The sequence below is a fragment of the Thalassophryne amazonica genome, chromosome 20 (genome assembly GCF_902500255.1).
Source record: "Thalassophryne amazonica chromosome 20, fThaAma1.1, whole genome shotgun sequence".
NCBI lineage: Eukaryota > Metazoa > Chordata > Actinopteri > Batrachoidiformes > Batrachoididae > Thalassophryne > Thalassophryne amazonica.
In genome coordinates this window covers 50,508,195-50,525,435 of record NC_047122.1, presented here as the reverse complement: position 1 = coordinate 50,525,435, position 17,241 = coordinate 50,508,195, and the positions used below count along the sequence as shown (strand labels likewise).

General features: G+C 40.1%; 1 protein-coding gene across 1 annotated transcript; it reads right to left on the bottom strand.

The window, feature by feature from the left end:
- Window positions 1-4,312: 4,312 nt before the first annotated feature.
- polr1f (RNA polymerase I subunit F) lies at window positions 4,313-12,429 on the bottom strand. Its single transcript, XM_034161244.1, has 4 exons — window positions 12,125-12,429; window positions 6,671-6,812; window positions 5,615-5,823; window positions 4,313-5,203 (listed from the first exon to the last, which is right to left on the bottom strand). Exons 1-4 carry the CDS (start codon window positions 12,397-12,399, stop codon window positions 4,738-4,740), a joined length of 1,092 nt encoding a protein of 363 aa, XP_034017135.1. The 5' UTR covers window positions 12,400-12,429; the 3' UTR covers window positions 4,313-4,737.
- Window positions 12,430-17,241: the final 4,812 nt, after the last annotated feature.

Sequence of the window (17,241 nt, the reverse complement as noted above, 5' to 3'; positions counted from 1 at the left end):
GGTGACAAACTTCAAGTTCAGCTATAAAAGAGAAATATTCCAATAAAAAGTACATTTAGTATGGTACGCTACTAATGGCCCCTTCACACATAGTGCAAAGTGTGGACGATGTGTGGACAAAAACGGCGAAATGGCATGAAACAGTTCGAAATTAGTGCACCACAAAACATCGCGTCGACGAGAAGGTGTGCACGATGCCAGCGTGACAGTTCGTGCATGCAATGGTGTCTTTCAAGCAGTACCAGCAGTTCACGCTGCTGCAACTGCTTGCACTGTGTTCCATGGGACGAGCTGCACCACATCGCGCTGCTGATTTGGAGGAAAATGAAATAAAAACCAGTTGTATAATTAGTGAATATCACTGGTTTGATAGAAATAATACAGAATCCCACGGTTAAATAACCCTGGTTTAAAAAACAAAAAACAAAAACACAACATTCACAGGATTTGCACCCGGATGTCCTAATTACCAGACAGCAACTCTACCATTGCACCACAATCACTGTCTTGTAAAAGGAGTGTGAAATGGCTCTAATCAACAAGCAGACAGACAAATTTTCATGTGCGTGGTACAAACATACCACACACATGTTGTTGGGGAACCGACGGCACTCCACATCTCAGCAACTGCAGTCATGTGGAACTTAGACAAATTTCACTCCCAGTACAACAGCAGTCTGCAGTCTGTTGTTGTACCAAGAGTGTGACTGGCTACACATTTTCTAAAGGCCCTGTCCCACCGGGGAGAGGATTAACTGCACATGAATTGAGTATACAAATTACGGGTGTTCGTTGTCGTCCGCAACAAAATTGGCCAAAAATGACAAATGTCGCAATATGAATTACGGCTATATTAATAATGTATAGCGAATATATGATGAACAATCACAGATGTATAACGCATGTATTGAGAATGCATCGCACACGTGTGGCGGCAACAGTGGTTGTAATGCGCGTGCGCAGCATCTGCATTGCGGTCATAACAGCAGCGCACTCGGGCCTATCGGCATCACTATTCACACCAACACCACTGCCTCTGGAGCAATTGGTGGACTTGGACATGTTGATTGGTATGTTGTTGGATGGCAGCAACTATCACACTATAATTCCATAACTACATCTGTATGTCTCCACAGCTGGACTGGCAGTGACTGGCAAGTATGTCAATTTCTGTTTGTTATGCAGTCGGAAACTGTACGCAAATCAGATGCAAAGCAGACGTAATACAAATGCTTTATTCGTGGCCACTCTGTATGCATTCGCTACAACAGGGGTGGCCAAGTTCGGTCCTCGAGAGCCACCTTCCTGACACTCTTAGTTGTCTCCCTGCTCCAACACACCTGAATCCAATGAAAGGCTCATTAAAAGTCTGCTAACGAGTCTTTCACTGGATTCAGGTGTGTTGGAGCAGGGAGACAACTAAGACTGTTAGGAAGGTGGCTCTCGAGGACCGAACTTGGCCACCCCTGCGCTACAACTTTAGTTTGTGATGTGGACGTGATAGGCATGCTATATATCCATTTTACACACTGTCCCAGTCCGCTGCCAAGCCGCAATTCCCTGTCAGTTGCCGGACATCAGCGGATATACAGCGCATAGATTATGTATTGCGTATGTAAGGCGGCTGTCATCCGCAACCAAAATTTTGTGCAGCTCAAAAATCCTGGCAATGGAAAAACGTGCCTCTGCGGATACTTGCGGATGTCGGCTGACTCATACAAGCATGTTTCATGGATATTGTGGATGTTTAGCAAATATGAACCAATTTTGTGCGCAATTCATATGCAAATCTTCCTAAATGGGACCGGGCCCTAAGTGCCATGCGAGCCGTGTTAGATGTTCGTACGTGTCACCTGGAATTTGGCGGACACCTGCTGCGAGAGGGTGCGATGGGTTCGCACTGCGCACACTTTGTCTATCAAGCATTTGAGTGCGCAAATAGTTGCAGCAACAGGTGTACGAGGCGTTGGTGACAGGGATGACATTACACAATTTGCACACCATTCCTGCGTCACGTCCACTAAGTGTGCACTTTGTTCAAACTTCACACTGTGTGAAGGGGCCCTAAAGATTGTAACTCCACTATTTTTGGTTAAAAACTTTTTTCCCACTACAAAGTTGTACAGGGTAATGATCTGCCCTCCTTTTCAATATGTATTTTTATTTTGGTCAAAAATAAATATGAGTTTAACACAGGAAACCACTGTTACTTAATTTCTGTGAAAAAATAAAGTCGGATTTAAATCACGTAAATGTCTCCGGTCCCACATGAGAGGGGTTTAATGGAAATACATTGCGATCGGACGGGACATTTTATCGGATGCAAGCGAAAAATCTGCTGTATAAAATCAGTTATATTATATATGCTGTTTAATACATGGAAAACAATACAAAAACTTTGGGACTTTTTTTGGTCCGGTGACTGCGAATATCTGGTTCATACAATGAAGGTTTAGGTGAGTTTTACTGTACATGAGACTTAACAATAAATTTACCCCTCAAAGCTTTGACGATTAAGTCACTTCCATCCCACACGGCTGACTTTATTTTTCCAAATTTTTCTTCTGTTCGGCTCTGAAGCGAATCTGTACATCTTGAAGCCCTTGTGTCTATTTGTGCATCCAAATGCACAACCTGTCTTTTTCACCAAATAAATAAATAAAATAGCTGGATTTACATTCAGACATTAACAGCGAACATTATTTTGAACCCAAGATGGCACCAGGAGTCATGTGACCAATTTTTTTGACTCATGTCGCCACTCTCTCAATCATGGCACACCAGGTTTAATCCCCCCCACGAGCTGAGCCAAAAACCAAGCAGCTACTACAACTTGCCAGCCAAAAGCTTAACCCTCTGGGGTCCAGGGCATAACTGGCCGTTTTTGACTACTTTGGTTTTACCTTCATAATTTACCTTAAATAACTGTTTACTTCGCCTTGTTTGCTGTAATTTTTTTCAGCACCTCATCTGTGTGACTTTAGTTTTTCTTTAATTCTGATATACTGTATTAACACAACGATCCTAAATTCACACAAAAACTTAAAAAAAAACTTTGGTTTTTAAGTGTGAAAACCACAAACATGTTTAACAAACCATTTTTATGACTTAGAATGCAAACATAAATGGTAAATTTCAACAACATATGTACAATTCTAAATCAAGTACATTTTTTCCACAAATCTGATTGGTTAAATGTGTGAGATTTTAGACCGTATAATAAAGTGTACGGTGGCAAAATATTCCACCGGTTCACATTTGATGCATTACTCCGCATCCCGAAGACGCCGAAAAGGGTGAATTTAAGATACCAAAAGAAAGTATTGATGTGGATTCTGACACAGAATTATCATGAGATGTCTCCAAATAATGTTGTGCCATTTACAGCTTTCGACTTGCCTGCCTGGTTATTAGTGTGGAACCTGACAATTATGCAGAGTATAAACAAATACTGACATTTGATGTCAGAAACTGAATTTTTTTTTATGCATGTCATCTCAACTTAATAAAATTGTAGCAATTACTTGTTCCAAATGTCCAAAATACATGCTTGAATTGCCTGAGATTGCAGGAAAATGCACCCTTAATTTCCAAATTTTCTCCGTGTGTGTGTGGGGGTGTGTGTGCCAACCCCATCTTCTTAGAAACCTAGATACGCCCCTGCAGGGAGATGGCCTACATTTTCCTCTGATCATATATATCTGTAGTTTAATTCCTTTTCCTGAAATTGGAATTCCAGTTAACCTGGAAGTGTAAGATAATAAAAATAATATTTAGTCACTCACAATGACAGCTGAGCACAAAATTCTTCACAGGTAGTCTTTCTCAAAGTGCAGCAGATTTATGCATTTATCTTGGGGTAGTATAAATCGTAATATTACAAATGTAAGATCTAGTAAATTGGAGCTGAATTAATTGCCAACTGTTATCTGCCATCTTCTAAGCAGCTCCTGATCTCCTGATAAGCTCTCAAAATCTTAGCACCTCACAACTAATTATGACCTACTGAAGAGGGCGTTAAAGAAAACAAAGCTCATTAAGCCATTTCTTTACTTTATCACCTGACACCCCACAGTCAGCATAAGGCTGATTTGGGTGCGCAAATCTGCCATGGAAAAACAAACTAAACACAAAAATGTTGTTATTAATAACTGGTCACTCAGCATACATTGTCATTCAAATTAAACTTTGATGTTATGGGCTTAAAAAACAAAATTTGACAGATGTCATCAAGACAAACCTGATTAAAGTTGTATGGAGGCTTAAAAGGTATATATGCAAGTATTTTCCAGTGACTGTTTGTGTTTTTGCAGTACTAGTTTAACTCTCTTCCTTCCATGCACAAATATAAAAACAAGTACAGCATTGAACTATCACACATTTGGCTTGATTAGTTAGAAAGAGGGAAAACAAACACCTCACAGAGCTCCTGTATGGTTTCACTTTTCTTTCCCCAGTGTGGATGGACTTTTACTCCCCCACCAGGCGATGATGGGGAAATGCAGGCTAAATACAAATGCATTTTTCATGCACTTCATTTGATTCAAACCTACAAATGAGGCTGCACAACGCAAAAAAGTCTCCTCTTGTGTGCGTGCCCCATTGTTTGAATTTAAGCAGACATGGTCATGATTAAATACAGTTTCTAATCATTAAGGCACGTCGGTACTAGCTTGCTAGTAATACCTCTGTAATTATAGACAACACAATGGATATCCAAACACTGTCATTAGTTTTTCAAACAAATTGTTCAATGTCACTTTTCCTCTTCTTTTTGGACTTTGGGGACTTAAATTCTGTATCACAGTCAGTGTCGTGGCTCCTCTTCTTACTTGGCGTGTGGCTAACACAGCCACAGCAGTCACTATGGTGGAGCTCTGTGGGAGAGACGACGTGCTCCTCTGGCTCATCCTTCAGGTGTTTCTTCTTCTTTTTCCTTTTTTTCTCAACAGCTTCACTCTCATTACTTTTACACTTTATTCCATTTATCTCGAGAGACGCACTGTCTTCTTCTGTAACTGCTAGAGTCTCTTCTATTTCATCCTCTTTAACTTTGCTCTTGTTCTTTTTCTTCTTCTTCTTCTTCTTGGGCGTGTCATCAGCAGAGCCCGGAGCGGGTTCTGGACTTGGTTGTGTGCCCGGCGGCTGTGGCTGGACTCCACTGGACTCCGATGTCTCACTCAGAGCCACCAATTCCTGAATCCTATTCCAGCCAAAGACAAAATACAGTGATCAGTCAGTGACGAGTCAAAGACTTCAGCTAGAACATGAGAGAACAGATTAGTTTAGCAATTCTACACACATGCACACAAAACCCCCCAGCATGTTTGGAACAACTAATCAATTAACCTGGTATAATTTTAATAACAAGCAGTGGCCTTGACGGCCACCAGATGTACATGTTAGAAGTTAAAAAGACAAATAAGCTCATTTCACGCTACATATACTGTACATGTGGCCCTATGACAAAATTGCTGTCCTGTCCAGGGTCTACCCCACCGCATGCCCCATGACTGCTGGGATAGACTCCAGCCTCCCCGTCCTCATGACTCTTGATTAGTATAGAAAATGACTGACTGAATATTTACTGAACACATTACCGCCGTACACTTACCTGTTCTTGCTCAGCCGTCCTCTGATTAATAAAACACCAGCCGTGTCGGCATCGAGTGACACCACCTCAAACTCAAGCTCCGCCCCGACCCTCGGTCCTGCATCCCGCCATGTGTCCACAGACACCAGGCTGGGTTTGGGAATGCTTGCATTGAAGCAGTTGTGAACCAGGCAACCAACATGACTTACCCCAAGTTTATTCACCTTACCCTAAGAACAAAAACAAAGTAAGATTTAAATTATTCACAAGAAACAAAACAGGTTGTCCTACATCTGTGACATGGAGCATAAAGCATGGTTCACACGGCAAGATAATTAGGCCGATATCGGACCCGATCTTTCCCTTCTGGCAATCTTAAGGATGCCCTGACAATTGTGATGATGCTAAAGATAATCTTATCAGATATTCCTGCCGTGTGTGGTGTGTTAAGAGCGCTCTGATCTGCTCGGAAGGACGTCAGGAGCACTCTGATCGCAAATCGGGGATATTCAACATGTTGGATTGTCTTGGCCCAATATTGCAGTGTGTGGTGTCTTCCAAACCACAAACGAGCACTCAGCCTGCTGAATGTGATGTGCAGCCAATCAGAAAGCAAGGTGACAGATGCACAGAGCAAAATCTAAAATCAGATCAGCTGTTATGGCGTACCAGAACTTCGGGGGTCACGCTGTCTCCACTCCTTTTAAAGAACACCTTTTCTTTTTGTATCGTTTTTTTTCCTCTGTTGTAAATAGTCCACAAAGTATCTCTGTTTACTCTGACGTCACATTTAATCTCGAGAGATTTTGCAAGATTTCCTGTCTGACCTGGGAATGTTCGTGTGTGAAATCTGTTCGTGTGTGTTGTTGTCCTTACCGTGTGGCTGCACACCACACACTGGTCAACCAACATTGTTAGATCTATGATTTTTTTTATCTCCACGTGTGTGGTCTCTCAGGTTTTGGAAACCTACAAGCAATTTTTAAATCCTGCTGTGTGAACCAGGCTTAACAGAGAATACAATGAGCAGAGGAAGTACTGACAGCACATGTCTGATGTAATAAATATGCATCTCACCAGTAGTTTCTGCCCTCGCTTTGGCTGAAACACAATAAACTCGGCTTCTACGTCCATGTGGATATAACCGCTGTCATCATAGATGTCTCCGTGGTGGCCTACGATCCTGATATTGTCATAAGCTAGAAGTACACCCTTCAGACTGCAACAGACAAATAGGACAGTTGACACGTTCAAACTGTTTCCATGTCACATATGTTGTAAACTTTCATAAAGATAAATTCTGCACTTTTAATTTATTATTATTTTTTGTTAGCAAAAAAGTGTTTAGTAAATATGGCTACCTCAGCACACAGTAAAAGCAATTTTGTAAATGCACATTTCAATAACAAAGCCTACAGAGAACAGGAAGACGAGGATGGGAAGGAGAGCAACTGTAGTAGCCAGTAAATCAGTACTGATCAGTATGTCTGGTATTTATATTTGTGTATTTGCAAGCTGTTTTTTTTTTCTTCAACTTTCGCTTTTGATACTCTGTGTGCTTCTTACCCTATCTGCTGCTAAACAATGCTGCTGGAACCACAATTTTCCCTGAGGGAGTCTTCCCAAGGGATTAATAAAGTTCTATCTAACCTAATCTACAAGACTATTATTTTTCTGTATATTAATTTTGCAAGTATAAACTTTAACAGATACAGCATTTACAGTTAAAGTGAGAATCCACTGAGAGAACTGATTTATTTACACCTATACAAACAGAACGACACTGACAAAAACAAATGTTTTCCAAACATTTGAGCAAATCAGTTTATAAGTGATGCAAATCTTCCTTCTGTCCAGCAGATGGCGCTATTTTGCTGTAAATCAGGGGTGACCAACCTTTTTTGAACAGAGATCTACTTTTAAAGTTGACAGTGTATCGAGATCTACCAAGCAATATCAAACGCCATAGCTTAGCCGCAATTTATTGTGCACCAATATAATAACACAATTTCCTGGCACCAAGCAGGAGGTCACTGGGGCCCTGAGGTTGAAAGTGGACGTGCAAAAACACACACACACACACACACACACACACACACACACACACACACACACACACACACACACACACACACACACACACACACACACACACACACACACACACACACACACACACACACACACAGTCTTATATATTAGATCACGACCTGCTCACTGGAGCCCTTACTTTCGCAGTTCAGGTTTTACTCAGGTCAGGTAGCAAGCATCACACTTTACTTACTACGTAGTAGCGGCTGGCGAGGGTGCACTTTAGTTGCAATCCAAGTGGGCCAGCACGTGCTGTGTGCGAGTTAAGGCCAGTGTTTTTTTTTTTTTCATTAAAATGTACCTGCTGTGTACAGCATGCCAGCGCATTGCAGTGATATGACATGCTATCACCTTTTACCATCATTCACTTGAGTTTCATGAAGGGACCCACAGTCTATGGACATGAGATGAAACATCAGTGACTTTTGGAAACAAATACATACGTGTCTATAATCATACTGTGTATTCTGTGGACTGAAACATCGCATTCATACTATATGGTTTAATACAAATATATGTATTGTGATATCCCTATATGCATGTTCGGTCTGTACGGGAATACCAGACCGAGGTCTGATATTCCCATACAGACCGAGGTTAATAATTCGTTTATTATATGGCTATTATATATAAACACGGGAACTTCTGGTATTGTCCAATTCAATTCAAATTTATTTATATAGCACATTTAAAACACAGCTGCAGCTGACCAAAGTGCTTCACAATAATAGCAATACAAAAGTGTAAAATATTAACAAAGAAAATAAATAAATAAATAAATAAATATCTAAAAATACAGAGCAAAATCACAGAGAAAAGCATACACCACTTAGCCAGTGTTGAAAGCCAGGGAGAAGAGATGGGTTTTCAGTCTGGAATTAAACTGTCCCACAGACTCTGAGGGCCTATTAGACAGAGGAAGATCGTTCCAGAGTCGTAGTGCTGCCACAGAAAAGGCTCTGTCACCTCTGGATTTAAGCTTGGCTTTAGGAACAGCCAGGAGAAGCTGGTCAGCTGACCTCAGAGCCCTATGTGGAGTGTACGGCTGCAAGAGCTCACTTAGATACATTGGGCCTATACAGTGCAGACACTTAAAAACAATCAGCAAAACTTGATATTTAACACGAAAGCCAAATATGAAAGCTGCTGATGGTATTAGGCTCGTAGTCAGACCCGTTCACTTTCTTTACCTCCATGAAGAACTTGCTTAACAGACTGTCCGGTCGTTATCTGGTAAGCTTTCAATCTGTGTGTTTTTTTCTGATGCTGCATCGAAAATATTGTGTATCCCCAAACTTTTTTGAGGTGCTCGCCATATTATGATGTATATCAGCATGCTTCAATGTGCTCTTAATTTATAAAAACACCTACCCATAATGCAATAGATGTATGCCCACGTATGTATGTCAGTGTGGTCTACATACACTGGCTAAATCGTCCAGGTGTAACAATTCGTGTAAATTGTCTTATTGTGTGTCTTGTCGTGTAAAGTGTCTTATTTTAACTGCTCTGTTTTTAGTTTTTGTTTGTATTGCATTTATTTAACTCTTTTATTGTTTATTTATTTTAAGTGATCTAGATTTTATAAATCTTTGCTGCCTATTTTGTAGTTGTTTTATGTAAAAACCACAATGGAAATAAGTCTTGACTTTTTTGTTATCCTTGAAATTCCATGATAAATGTATTATATAGGCATATGTTTTAACACATGTAATTTTGTTGAATGTCTTACATGGAATTTATAAAATCAATCAGTCGATCAATCACAGAGGTGGTACGCTCTGAAAATTGCTGATGAGACCACTTTTCTACATTTTCTGATGTTTCTGTGTAGGCTCTCAGTTGTCCAGGTGGTTTCCATAGTAGAGAAGCTTGAATCTTCGACTGGACTGGGTTGCTCTCACGTCAAGCAACCCAGTCCAGTCGAAGATTCAAGCTTCTCTACTACATTTTCTGATATTTCATCAAGGAAACAACTGATCAATTAATCGAGAAGATAACTGATCTATTAATAAGCCTGTTTTGACAGTGTGTATACATGGAGAGCTAGCTAACACTTCCAGTTCACAGGCTAATACATACAATCGAACTGCTGATGCTGGTAAGAAAACATTGTTTTTAAAGAAACAATGGCTTAAAGAACCAAAATAAGCCACACTGTGGACAAAAACAGTATGTAAACAGTTCAAAAGTCAGCATTTTTTATTTATTTATTTTTCGTGTCTTTGTTTTGTGTTTGTGAACACAAATCTGGTAAAGGCATTAGTTACATTAATGGTTTACAAATATAATACAGTGATAAACTGTGACTATTAATTCTGTGATTTCCTGCTTTAATTAAAGATGATGACAGCATTTGGGATACTATTTTTTTATTTATTTTACATGCGTTCGTTTTGGTTTGTGTAATGTTTAAGAATGCAATGACGGGTGAACCATTCCTGTAACAATTTATGAATACAATACAGGCATAAGTTAAGTTTACTTAAATTAATAAATAAACTGTGACTATTAATACTGCGATTTACTACTTTTGATAAAGATGATGACCGTGTTTGGGATTTTATTTTGTGTGTATTTTTCATGCGTTTGTATTTGTGTTTATGAACACAATACGAGTGAGCCGTTAGCGCCGTTAATGGCTTATAAATATAATATAGAGATTAACTGTGGCTCGTAATACTGCGACTTACTGCTTTTGATAAAGATGATGACAGTGTTTGGGGTTTTATTTTTTATTTATTTTTCGTGCGTTTGCGATCCTGGGAATTCACTGTTACGCAGTTGTGAATCTCATGTCGTCTCGGGGCCCGCGCGGGGGGATTATGGGGAATGTTAATGTAGCGAATGCACGGTTTGTATGACTTGACCTTTGAACTTACCCAACAGCCCCTGCAACACTTAAACTCATCCATAAGTTTTTTCTAAGAAACGTTATTGAACATAAGTACACAATCAAGTATACAAACATAGAAAACAGAACAGAGACAGTAAAGTCCTGGGGTATCAAACAAAAACATTCAAGGAGGTACATATAGTGACAGTTTTTAATCGCCTTTTGGTTACTTGATTTAGAAATGGATGATTTTCAAGATCCACAGCCATCTTGAAATTGAGACTTCCGGTAAGTGAGCCTCTCGCTCGCGTGTTTGGCATCACTAGAAACACCTGCTTAGCTGTCAGATTCCCAGGGAGTGAAATGACCACTGGAGGGGAATTCCACACCGTATCGGAAAGTAATTTTATTGTCATTGTTGTTAACCCACAAGGAATGAGAAGGAGTGCTTCAGTGGTGTGAATATCGATCTAAAGCCCCGGTCATGCAGCACTAACGAAGGACACAGAAGCCAAAACAAAACAATAAATCTGGGCTTACACTGACATAATTTAACCGTCGTCCAGCTTCGTTCCTGTACGAATCCCGACAACAATTTCAAGTCGTCCATATTCCGCATTGTTTTCCGTCTGGACGGTTCCTCAACCTTTGCGTAATTCCCGTGCCATAATTCCTGCACACAGAAATGACTGTGCGCCACAGACGGCGGTGGCACACAACCTCTCCAGCCAAAGACAGCATGCAAACTGGCGCACTGCTGTCTGTGTGCGCGCGCAGGCTCTCCAGCTAAAGACGGCATACAAACTGGCGCACCGCCGTTTGTGTGTGTGTGCGTGCACAGGCTCACCAGCCAAAGACGCTCCAATGACACCTCACAGAGCAGCTAACTGATCAGATGTCATGACACCTCACGGAGTGGTTAACTGATCGAAGCTGGACGACGGTTGAATGATGTCTCTGAAAGTCACCGTAAGTCCAGATTTATTGTTTTGTTTGGCTTCAGCGTCCTTAGTTAGTGTTGTGTGACCAGGGCTTCATTGTAGGAAAGCTCAATGACCAAAATACCAACATTCTGGGCACAATGAACACCTTTCTCCTATTATTTGACTTCTTTGTGCAACTGACATCATTATTCAAGCATTCAAAGGCTATTCCTACGCCACACAACTCCAACCACACACGAGAAAGTTTTTGACAGTTCTTGTTATTGAAAGAAACCGTGTCTCACTAACCGGATAGAGTTTTGATGCCATCACGCATGCGCGTAGGCGCTGTTCAGCGGGATCCTCCATTATCCTCCATTAGTTTGACATATTGGTCAGTGTCTTTAAGGAAAGGTACAAAATGAGGTTTTCTGCTGAATTTACACTTATGAGTTTTGTTTTTTTTCCTGCAGCAATAAAAAGTTAATCGGAAAGTAGTTCTTACATTTTCTAAAAAAAAAAAATTACATTCTGAACTCATTCATAAGCTGTAGCCCTAGCTGGCTACGGTCTCGTGACGTCATCGCCGTGCACCATTTACGTCGCGTGGGGCCAAATTGTGTTTGTTTTATTACCTGCGGCAGAAGTACCAAAAAAAAAAAAAAGGACCGGTTTCTTTACCTGTGTGAGAATTTAAAAAGCTCCGCTCCGAGCTCTTGCTGGATGCCTGTTTTCTTCTTCTGCAGGTACATTGGCGGTAGGACGACGTGCCTTCTGCGCGTGTCCATCACCAGGCACGAGTACGGCGCCGACAACAGCTCGGCGGCGGCCGTAAACGACGGAGCTGAGCACAGTCCCGAACCTGCAGTCGGTCCGAGCTGAATGTCGCCTTTGGGAACTTCTCCGGACATTTTTACAGATTCTGGACCGTCTAAAGCGTGCTTCAAGTTCGCCATATTGTTTGGGAAGATCGGAAAACGAACAAGAGCAGCAGGTGAGGTCCACTTTGAGAAAACAAATGTGTATGATGCCATCTGTTGGTGAGGCGGTGGAATGACAACCATATAAAAAATTGAGCTAAACATTTGTCTTTTTTTTTAACGTACAGCATTGTCCAAAAATTATAGCCATGACAAAAAAAAAAAAAAAAAAAAAAAAAAAAAATCAGAACCCAAAGATGCCGCATAAATGAAAAGCATCTCATGACACTTCTTTAAAACTGAATTGTTGCAGGTGACTTTTCCCACAGTTTTCAACATTAATTGATTATTAATTCCAACTTTTTGTCATTGTCTAATATTTAATTGGTTGCAAACCTTCAAAGTAGGATTTTCCTTCATCTTTAAAGGACTTTATTTAATTTACTCCTTTCTTTAATAAAATTAACAAATTTAATGAATTCATTTTCTACACGCTCTTATTCCAGTTAAGGACCATGGGGGTGAAGGGTGGGGGAGTGCTGGAGCCTGTTTTAACAAAATTCCTTTGCATTGTTTGATTTTTTTAAAATGGGAAATCTTTAACATGCTAATAGAGAAAAACATAAAAATGTCATTCCTACAGAAATGTAACAATTTTGCACAGTACTGGAAGTATTCTTTTCAATGGGATTTTATGTTTTACTGTGAGGAACGTATGTTAGGATTCTTTGCTGCAAGCAAGAAGGTCTATGTTTCAAAGCCTGCTTGTGCCCTGATCGCCATTAGGGTTGCCAACTCTCTGAAAAATAAATAAGGGACACCTCACTGGCAGGGCTGACCGGCCCATGGAAATATAGACTGGAATGGACATGCGCGCCTCTGTCTATTAGCGTCACTCAGGACAGGAAGGCGCCATTACTAAGGGTGGAAATGTGCAGCTCATCAATAATAAACTGACTGCTTTTTTTGCACTAGTGTCACTATTTCTTAATTGTAGGCTTGTTTCAAAGCCCTTTGAAAGCTCTTTCCAATGCACCTATGCATGTGGGTAAAAAAACCCCAAAACTTTTACGTAAAATGCAGAAATCTGGGGAAATTACAACAAACTGTGCTGCTTTTCTTACTTTATTGTCGCTATTTGTTAACAGATTTGAATAAAAGTAGGCTTGTTTTAAAGCCCTTTAATTGCTCTTTCTAATGAACCCATACATGTCTAGGTAGAAAAAAATGTTTTATGTAAAGTGTGGAAATTTGTGGAAAATATTCCATTCTGTTCATTTACTGTGATTTTTTTTTCCTGTCATCATAATTCTCGATGGATTTTTATAAATGACGCTTGTTAAGTTATATTCATGCTAATTAAAAGGTCTAACGAACCCATACATGTCTGGATAAACAATCCTTATGTATTAAAATATTAATCTGAAGTATGCCTTGCCATTGTGCTCATTTATGTTGCTGCTTTTTCCACTGTAATATTACTGCTAGTCTTTTAATGACAACAACATATATATGATTTTTACTAACATTTTATTACAAGTAGATATAAAGCCATTCAGAATTTATGACTTTTGACCCTCAGTCAGGGTAAATAGTACCTCCTCCATCCCCTCCAACTACACTGTTAAAATTTAAATGCCTCCTGTGACCACCATGTACATATCATATTACACAACAGCTGCAAGTATATATATAGACATAAATATATTTAAACATTTTTGTTTCCGCATGTGAACGCAGCTTAATGAAAAGAACTTATGGCGTTGAGTTATAGTCTCAGTATACTGACATTAAATTGCGGCATAACGACTTTAAAATAGACATTTGTTTTACATAATTACATTAAGGCTCTTGTACAGTTCATTTTAGTATTGGAGAATTTGTTTTTGTGGTTCGTGCAGTTGATTTCTCCTCATATCGCTTCTGTTTAACAGGATCAAGGTCTCTCTCCACCCTCAGTAACGGCCGCCGTGCAGCACGCCGCTAGTCACGCGACGTCCATTCCAGTCTCTATTTCCATGGACCGGCCAACTGACCTTTGCCTTCACCCTTCCCAGCATGTGTGTGAAACGATTTTTAACCATTTGACTATTGACTTGACCCTGAATTTAAGTAGATGCACACATGCATTTGTTATGATATGAACATGCGTAAAACAAATTATTATTTAGCAATTTATTTTTAGTGCAAAATAAATTTTCACTCAATTTCAATATGAGCATCCTGTCCTGCTTCAAAATATATATAAAAAAAATTCTTTAAAATCTTTCTCTGTCGTGTTATTGCTTAACTTAAAAGTGTATAAATTAACAAAAAATATCATCCAAAACAATGTAACAGTGAAAGTCTGAAAAAGTAAACAATACTTATAGCTGTTGTCGCGCACCTTTTCCACCCAGCCATTTTCCTTTTCCCATTTGCCCATGTATTTTTGCTTTCTTTTTTGTTTTGTTTTTTTCGAGGAGGAGTAACGACGTTACAGACATTGCTGTTCGTAGGCGTATCTGCAGTGTCGGCGTCTGTGTCGGTATCAGCCATGCTGATTTGTTATGGTCGTCCGACGACCGTCGTCGGCTCATGATTCTTGTCCGGGATCTTCTTGCGAGCAGATGTCCCTCAACCAATGAGATAAGAGTGATTCTGTATCGTCAACGCATGTCTGTCAGCTCATTGGTGAAGAGCAGGAGAGAGGCTGGGATCAAATTTACCGTAAGTTTCCATATAAAGCGCAAGTCAATTCCATTGACATTTTACAGACTTTTTGATTCCCACAGAAATACGGGACAAACTGCATCCCGTTTCAGGTCAATACGGAATGCACACTTTTATTTCCAAATAAGGGACGATTCCGTTTTTCAAGGGACGGTTGGCAACCCTAATCGCCATGTACCTCTGGAGTTTCATCAGGAAGGGCATCTGGCATTAAACTTACACCAAATCAACCCTGAGTAACTGTGCCCCCCCAAAAAAATCTTTCCCAAATTAGTGTTTTATTCGCTTGTTTAAATCTGCAAATTGTGTTCCGATTACACCGGCAAGGATGATGTAAAGTCCTTTAACTGATTCAAGGCCTTCATTGATTATGTATCCTGTTTTTACCTACAGTGGCACATTAAGATCATTAGGGTGACCTGAGGTCTGTGTAAGTGCATCTGAGAGAGCGTACACACACACACACACACACACACACACACACACACACACACACACACACACACACACACACACACACACACACACACACACACACACACACACCACCTAATCTAGTGTTACTGCTTTTTGACAGAGCAGCATCACAGGAGGTCACATGCTTTAGCAGCTCACACACACAAACATGCAGGCTGTGCAGATTGGATGTTCTCTGGGGTGCCGTGATCCTGGCCGTTGTCACGGTGATAAATAGTGACGTGTTTCCTTAGTCAACATGAGCTCCAGAGGTTTCTCCTGCCACGTCCTGTTCGACGTCCTGGTCGTTACTGTGAGTTTCTCTGTGAATTTTCAGACCTTTTGTCTGACTTAGTGCTTAGCTCAGATAAGATAATTATAGTGGGCGATTTTAACATCCACACAGATGCTGAGAATGACAGCCTCAACACTGCATTTAATCTATTATTAGACTCTATCGGCTTTGCTCAAAAAGTAAATGAGTCCACCCACCACTTTAATCATATTTTAGATCTTGTTCTGACTTATGGTATGGAAATAGAAGACTTAACAGTATTCCCTGAAAACTCCCTTCTGTCTGATCATTTTTTAATAACATTTACATTTACCCTGATGGACTACCCTGCAGTGGGGAATAAGTTTCATTACACTAGAAGTCTTTCAGAAAGCGCTGTAACTAGGTTTAAGGATATGATTCCTTCTTTATGTTCTCTAATGTCATATACCAACACAGAGCAGAGTAGCTACCTAAACTCTGTAAGGGAGTTAGAGTATCTCGTCAATAGTTTTACATCCTCATTGAAGACAACTTTGGATGCTGTAGCTCCTCTGAAAAAGAGAGCTTTAAATCAGAAGTGTCTGACTCCGTGGTATAACTCACAAACTCGTAGCTTAAAGCAGATAACCCGTAAGTTGGAGAGGAAATGGCATCTCACTAATTTAGAAGATCTTCACTTAGCCTGGAAAAAGAGTTTGTTGCTCTATAAAAAAGCCCTCCGTAAAGCTAGGACATCTTTCTACTCATCACTAATTGAAGAAAATAAGAACAACCCCAGGTTTCTTTTCAGCACTGTAGCCAGGCTGACAAAGAGTCAGAGCTCTATTGAGCTGAGTATTCCATTAACTTTAACTAGTAATGACTTCATGACTTTCTTTGCTAACAAAATTTTGACTATTAGAGAAAAAATTACTCATAACCATCCCAAAGATGTATCGTTATCTTTGGCTGCTTTCAGTGATGCCGGTATTTGGTTAGACTCTTTCTCTCCGATTGTTCTGTCTGAGTTATTTTCATTAGTTACTTCATCTAAACCATCAACATGTTTATTAGACCCCATTCCTGCCAGGCTGCTCAAGGAAGTCCTACCATTATTTAATGCTTCAATCGTAAATATGATCAATCTATCTTTGTTAGTTGGTTATGTACCACAGGCCTTTAAGGTGGCAGTAATTAAACCATTACTTAAAAAGCCATCACTTGACCCAGCTATCTTAGCTAATTATAGGCCAATCTCCAACCTTCCTTTTCTCTCAAAGATTCTTGAGAGGGTAGTTGTAAAACAGCTAACTGATCACCTGCAGAGGAATGGTCTATTTGAAGAGTTTCAGTCAGGTTTTAGAATTCATCATAGTACAGAAACAGCATTAGTGAAGGTTACAAATGATCTTCTTATGGCTTCGGACAGTGGACTTATCTCTGTGCTTGTTCTG

Excerpts from the sequence above, each read along its gene's own strand:
- polr1f (XM_034161244.1), bottom strand. The coding sequence starts at position 12,399 with ATGGCGAACTTGAAGCACGCTTTAGACGGTCCAGAATCTGTAAAAATG. Across the intron at positions 6,813-12,124 it reads CTTTTTAAATTCTCACACAG|TCTGAAGGGTGTACTTCTAG; the intron begins GTAAAGAAACCG and ends TGTCTGTTGCAG. Across the intron at positions 5,824-6,670 it reads AGCGAGGGCAGAAACTACTG|GGTAAGGTGAATAAACTTGG; the intron begins GTGAGATGCATA and ends TTTTGTTCTTAG.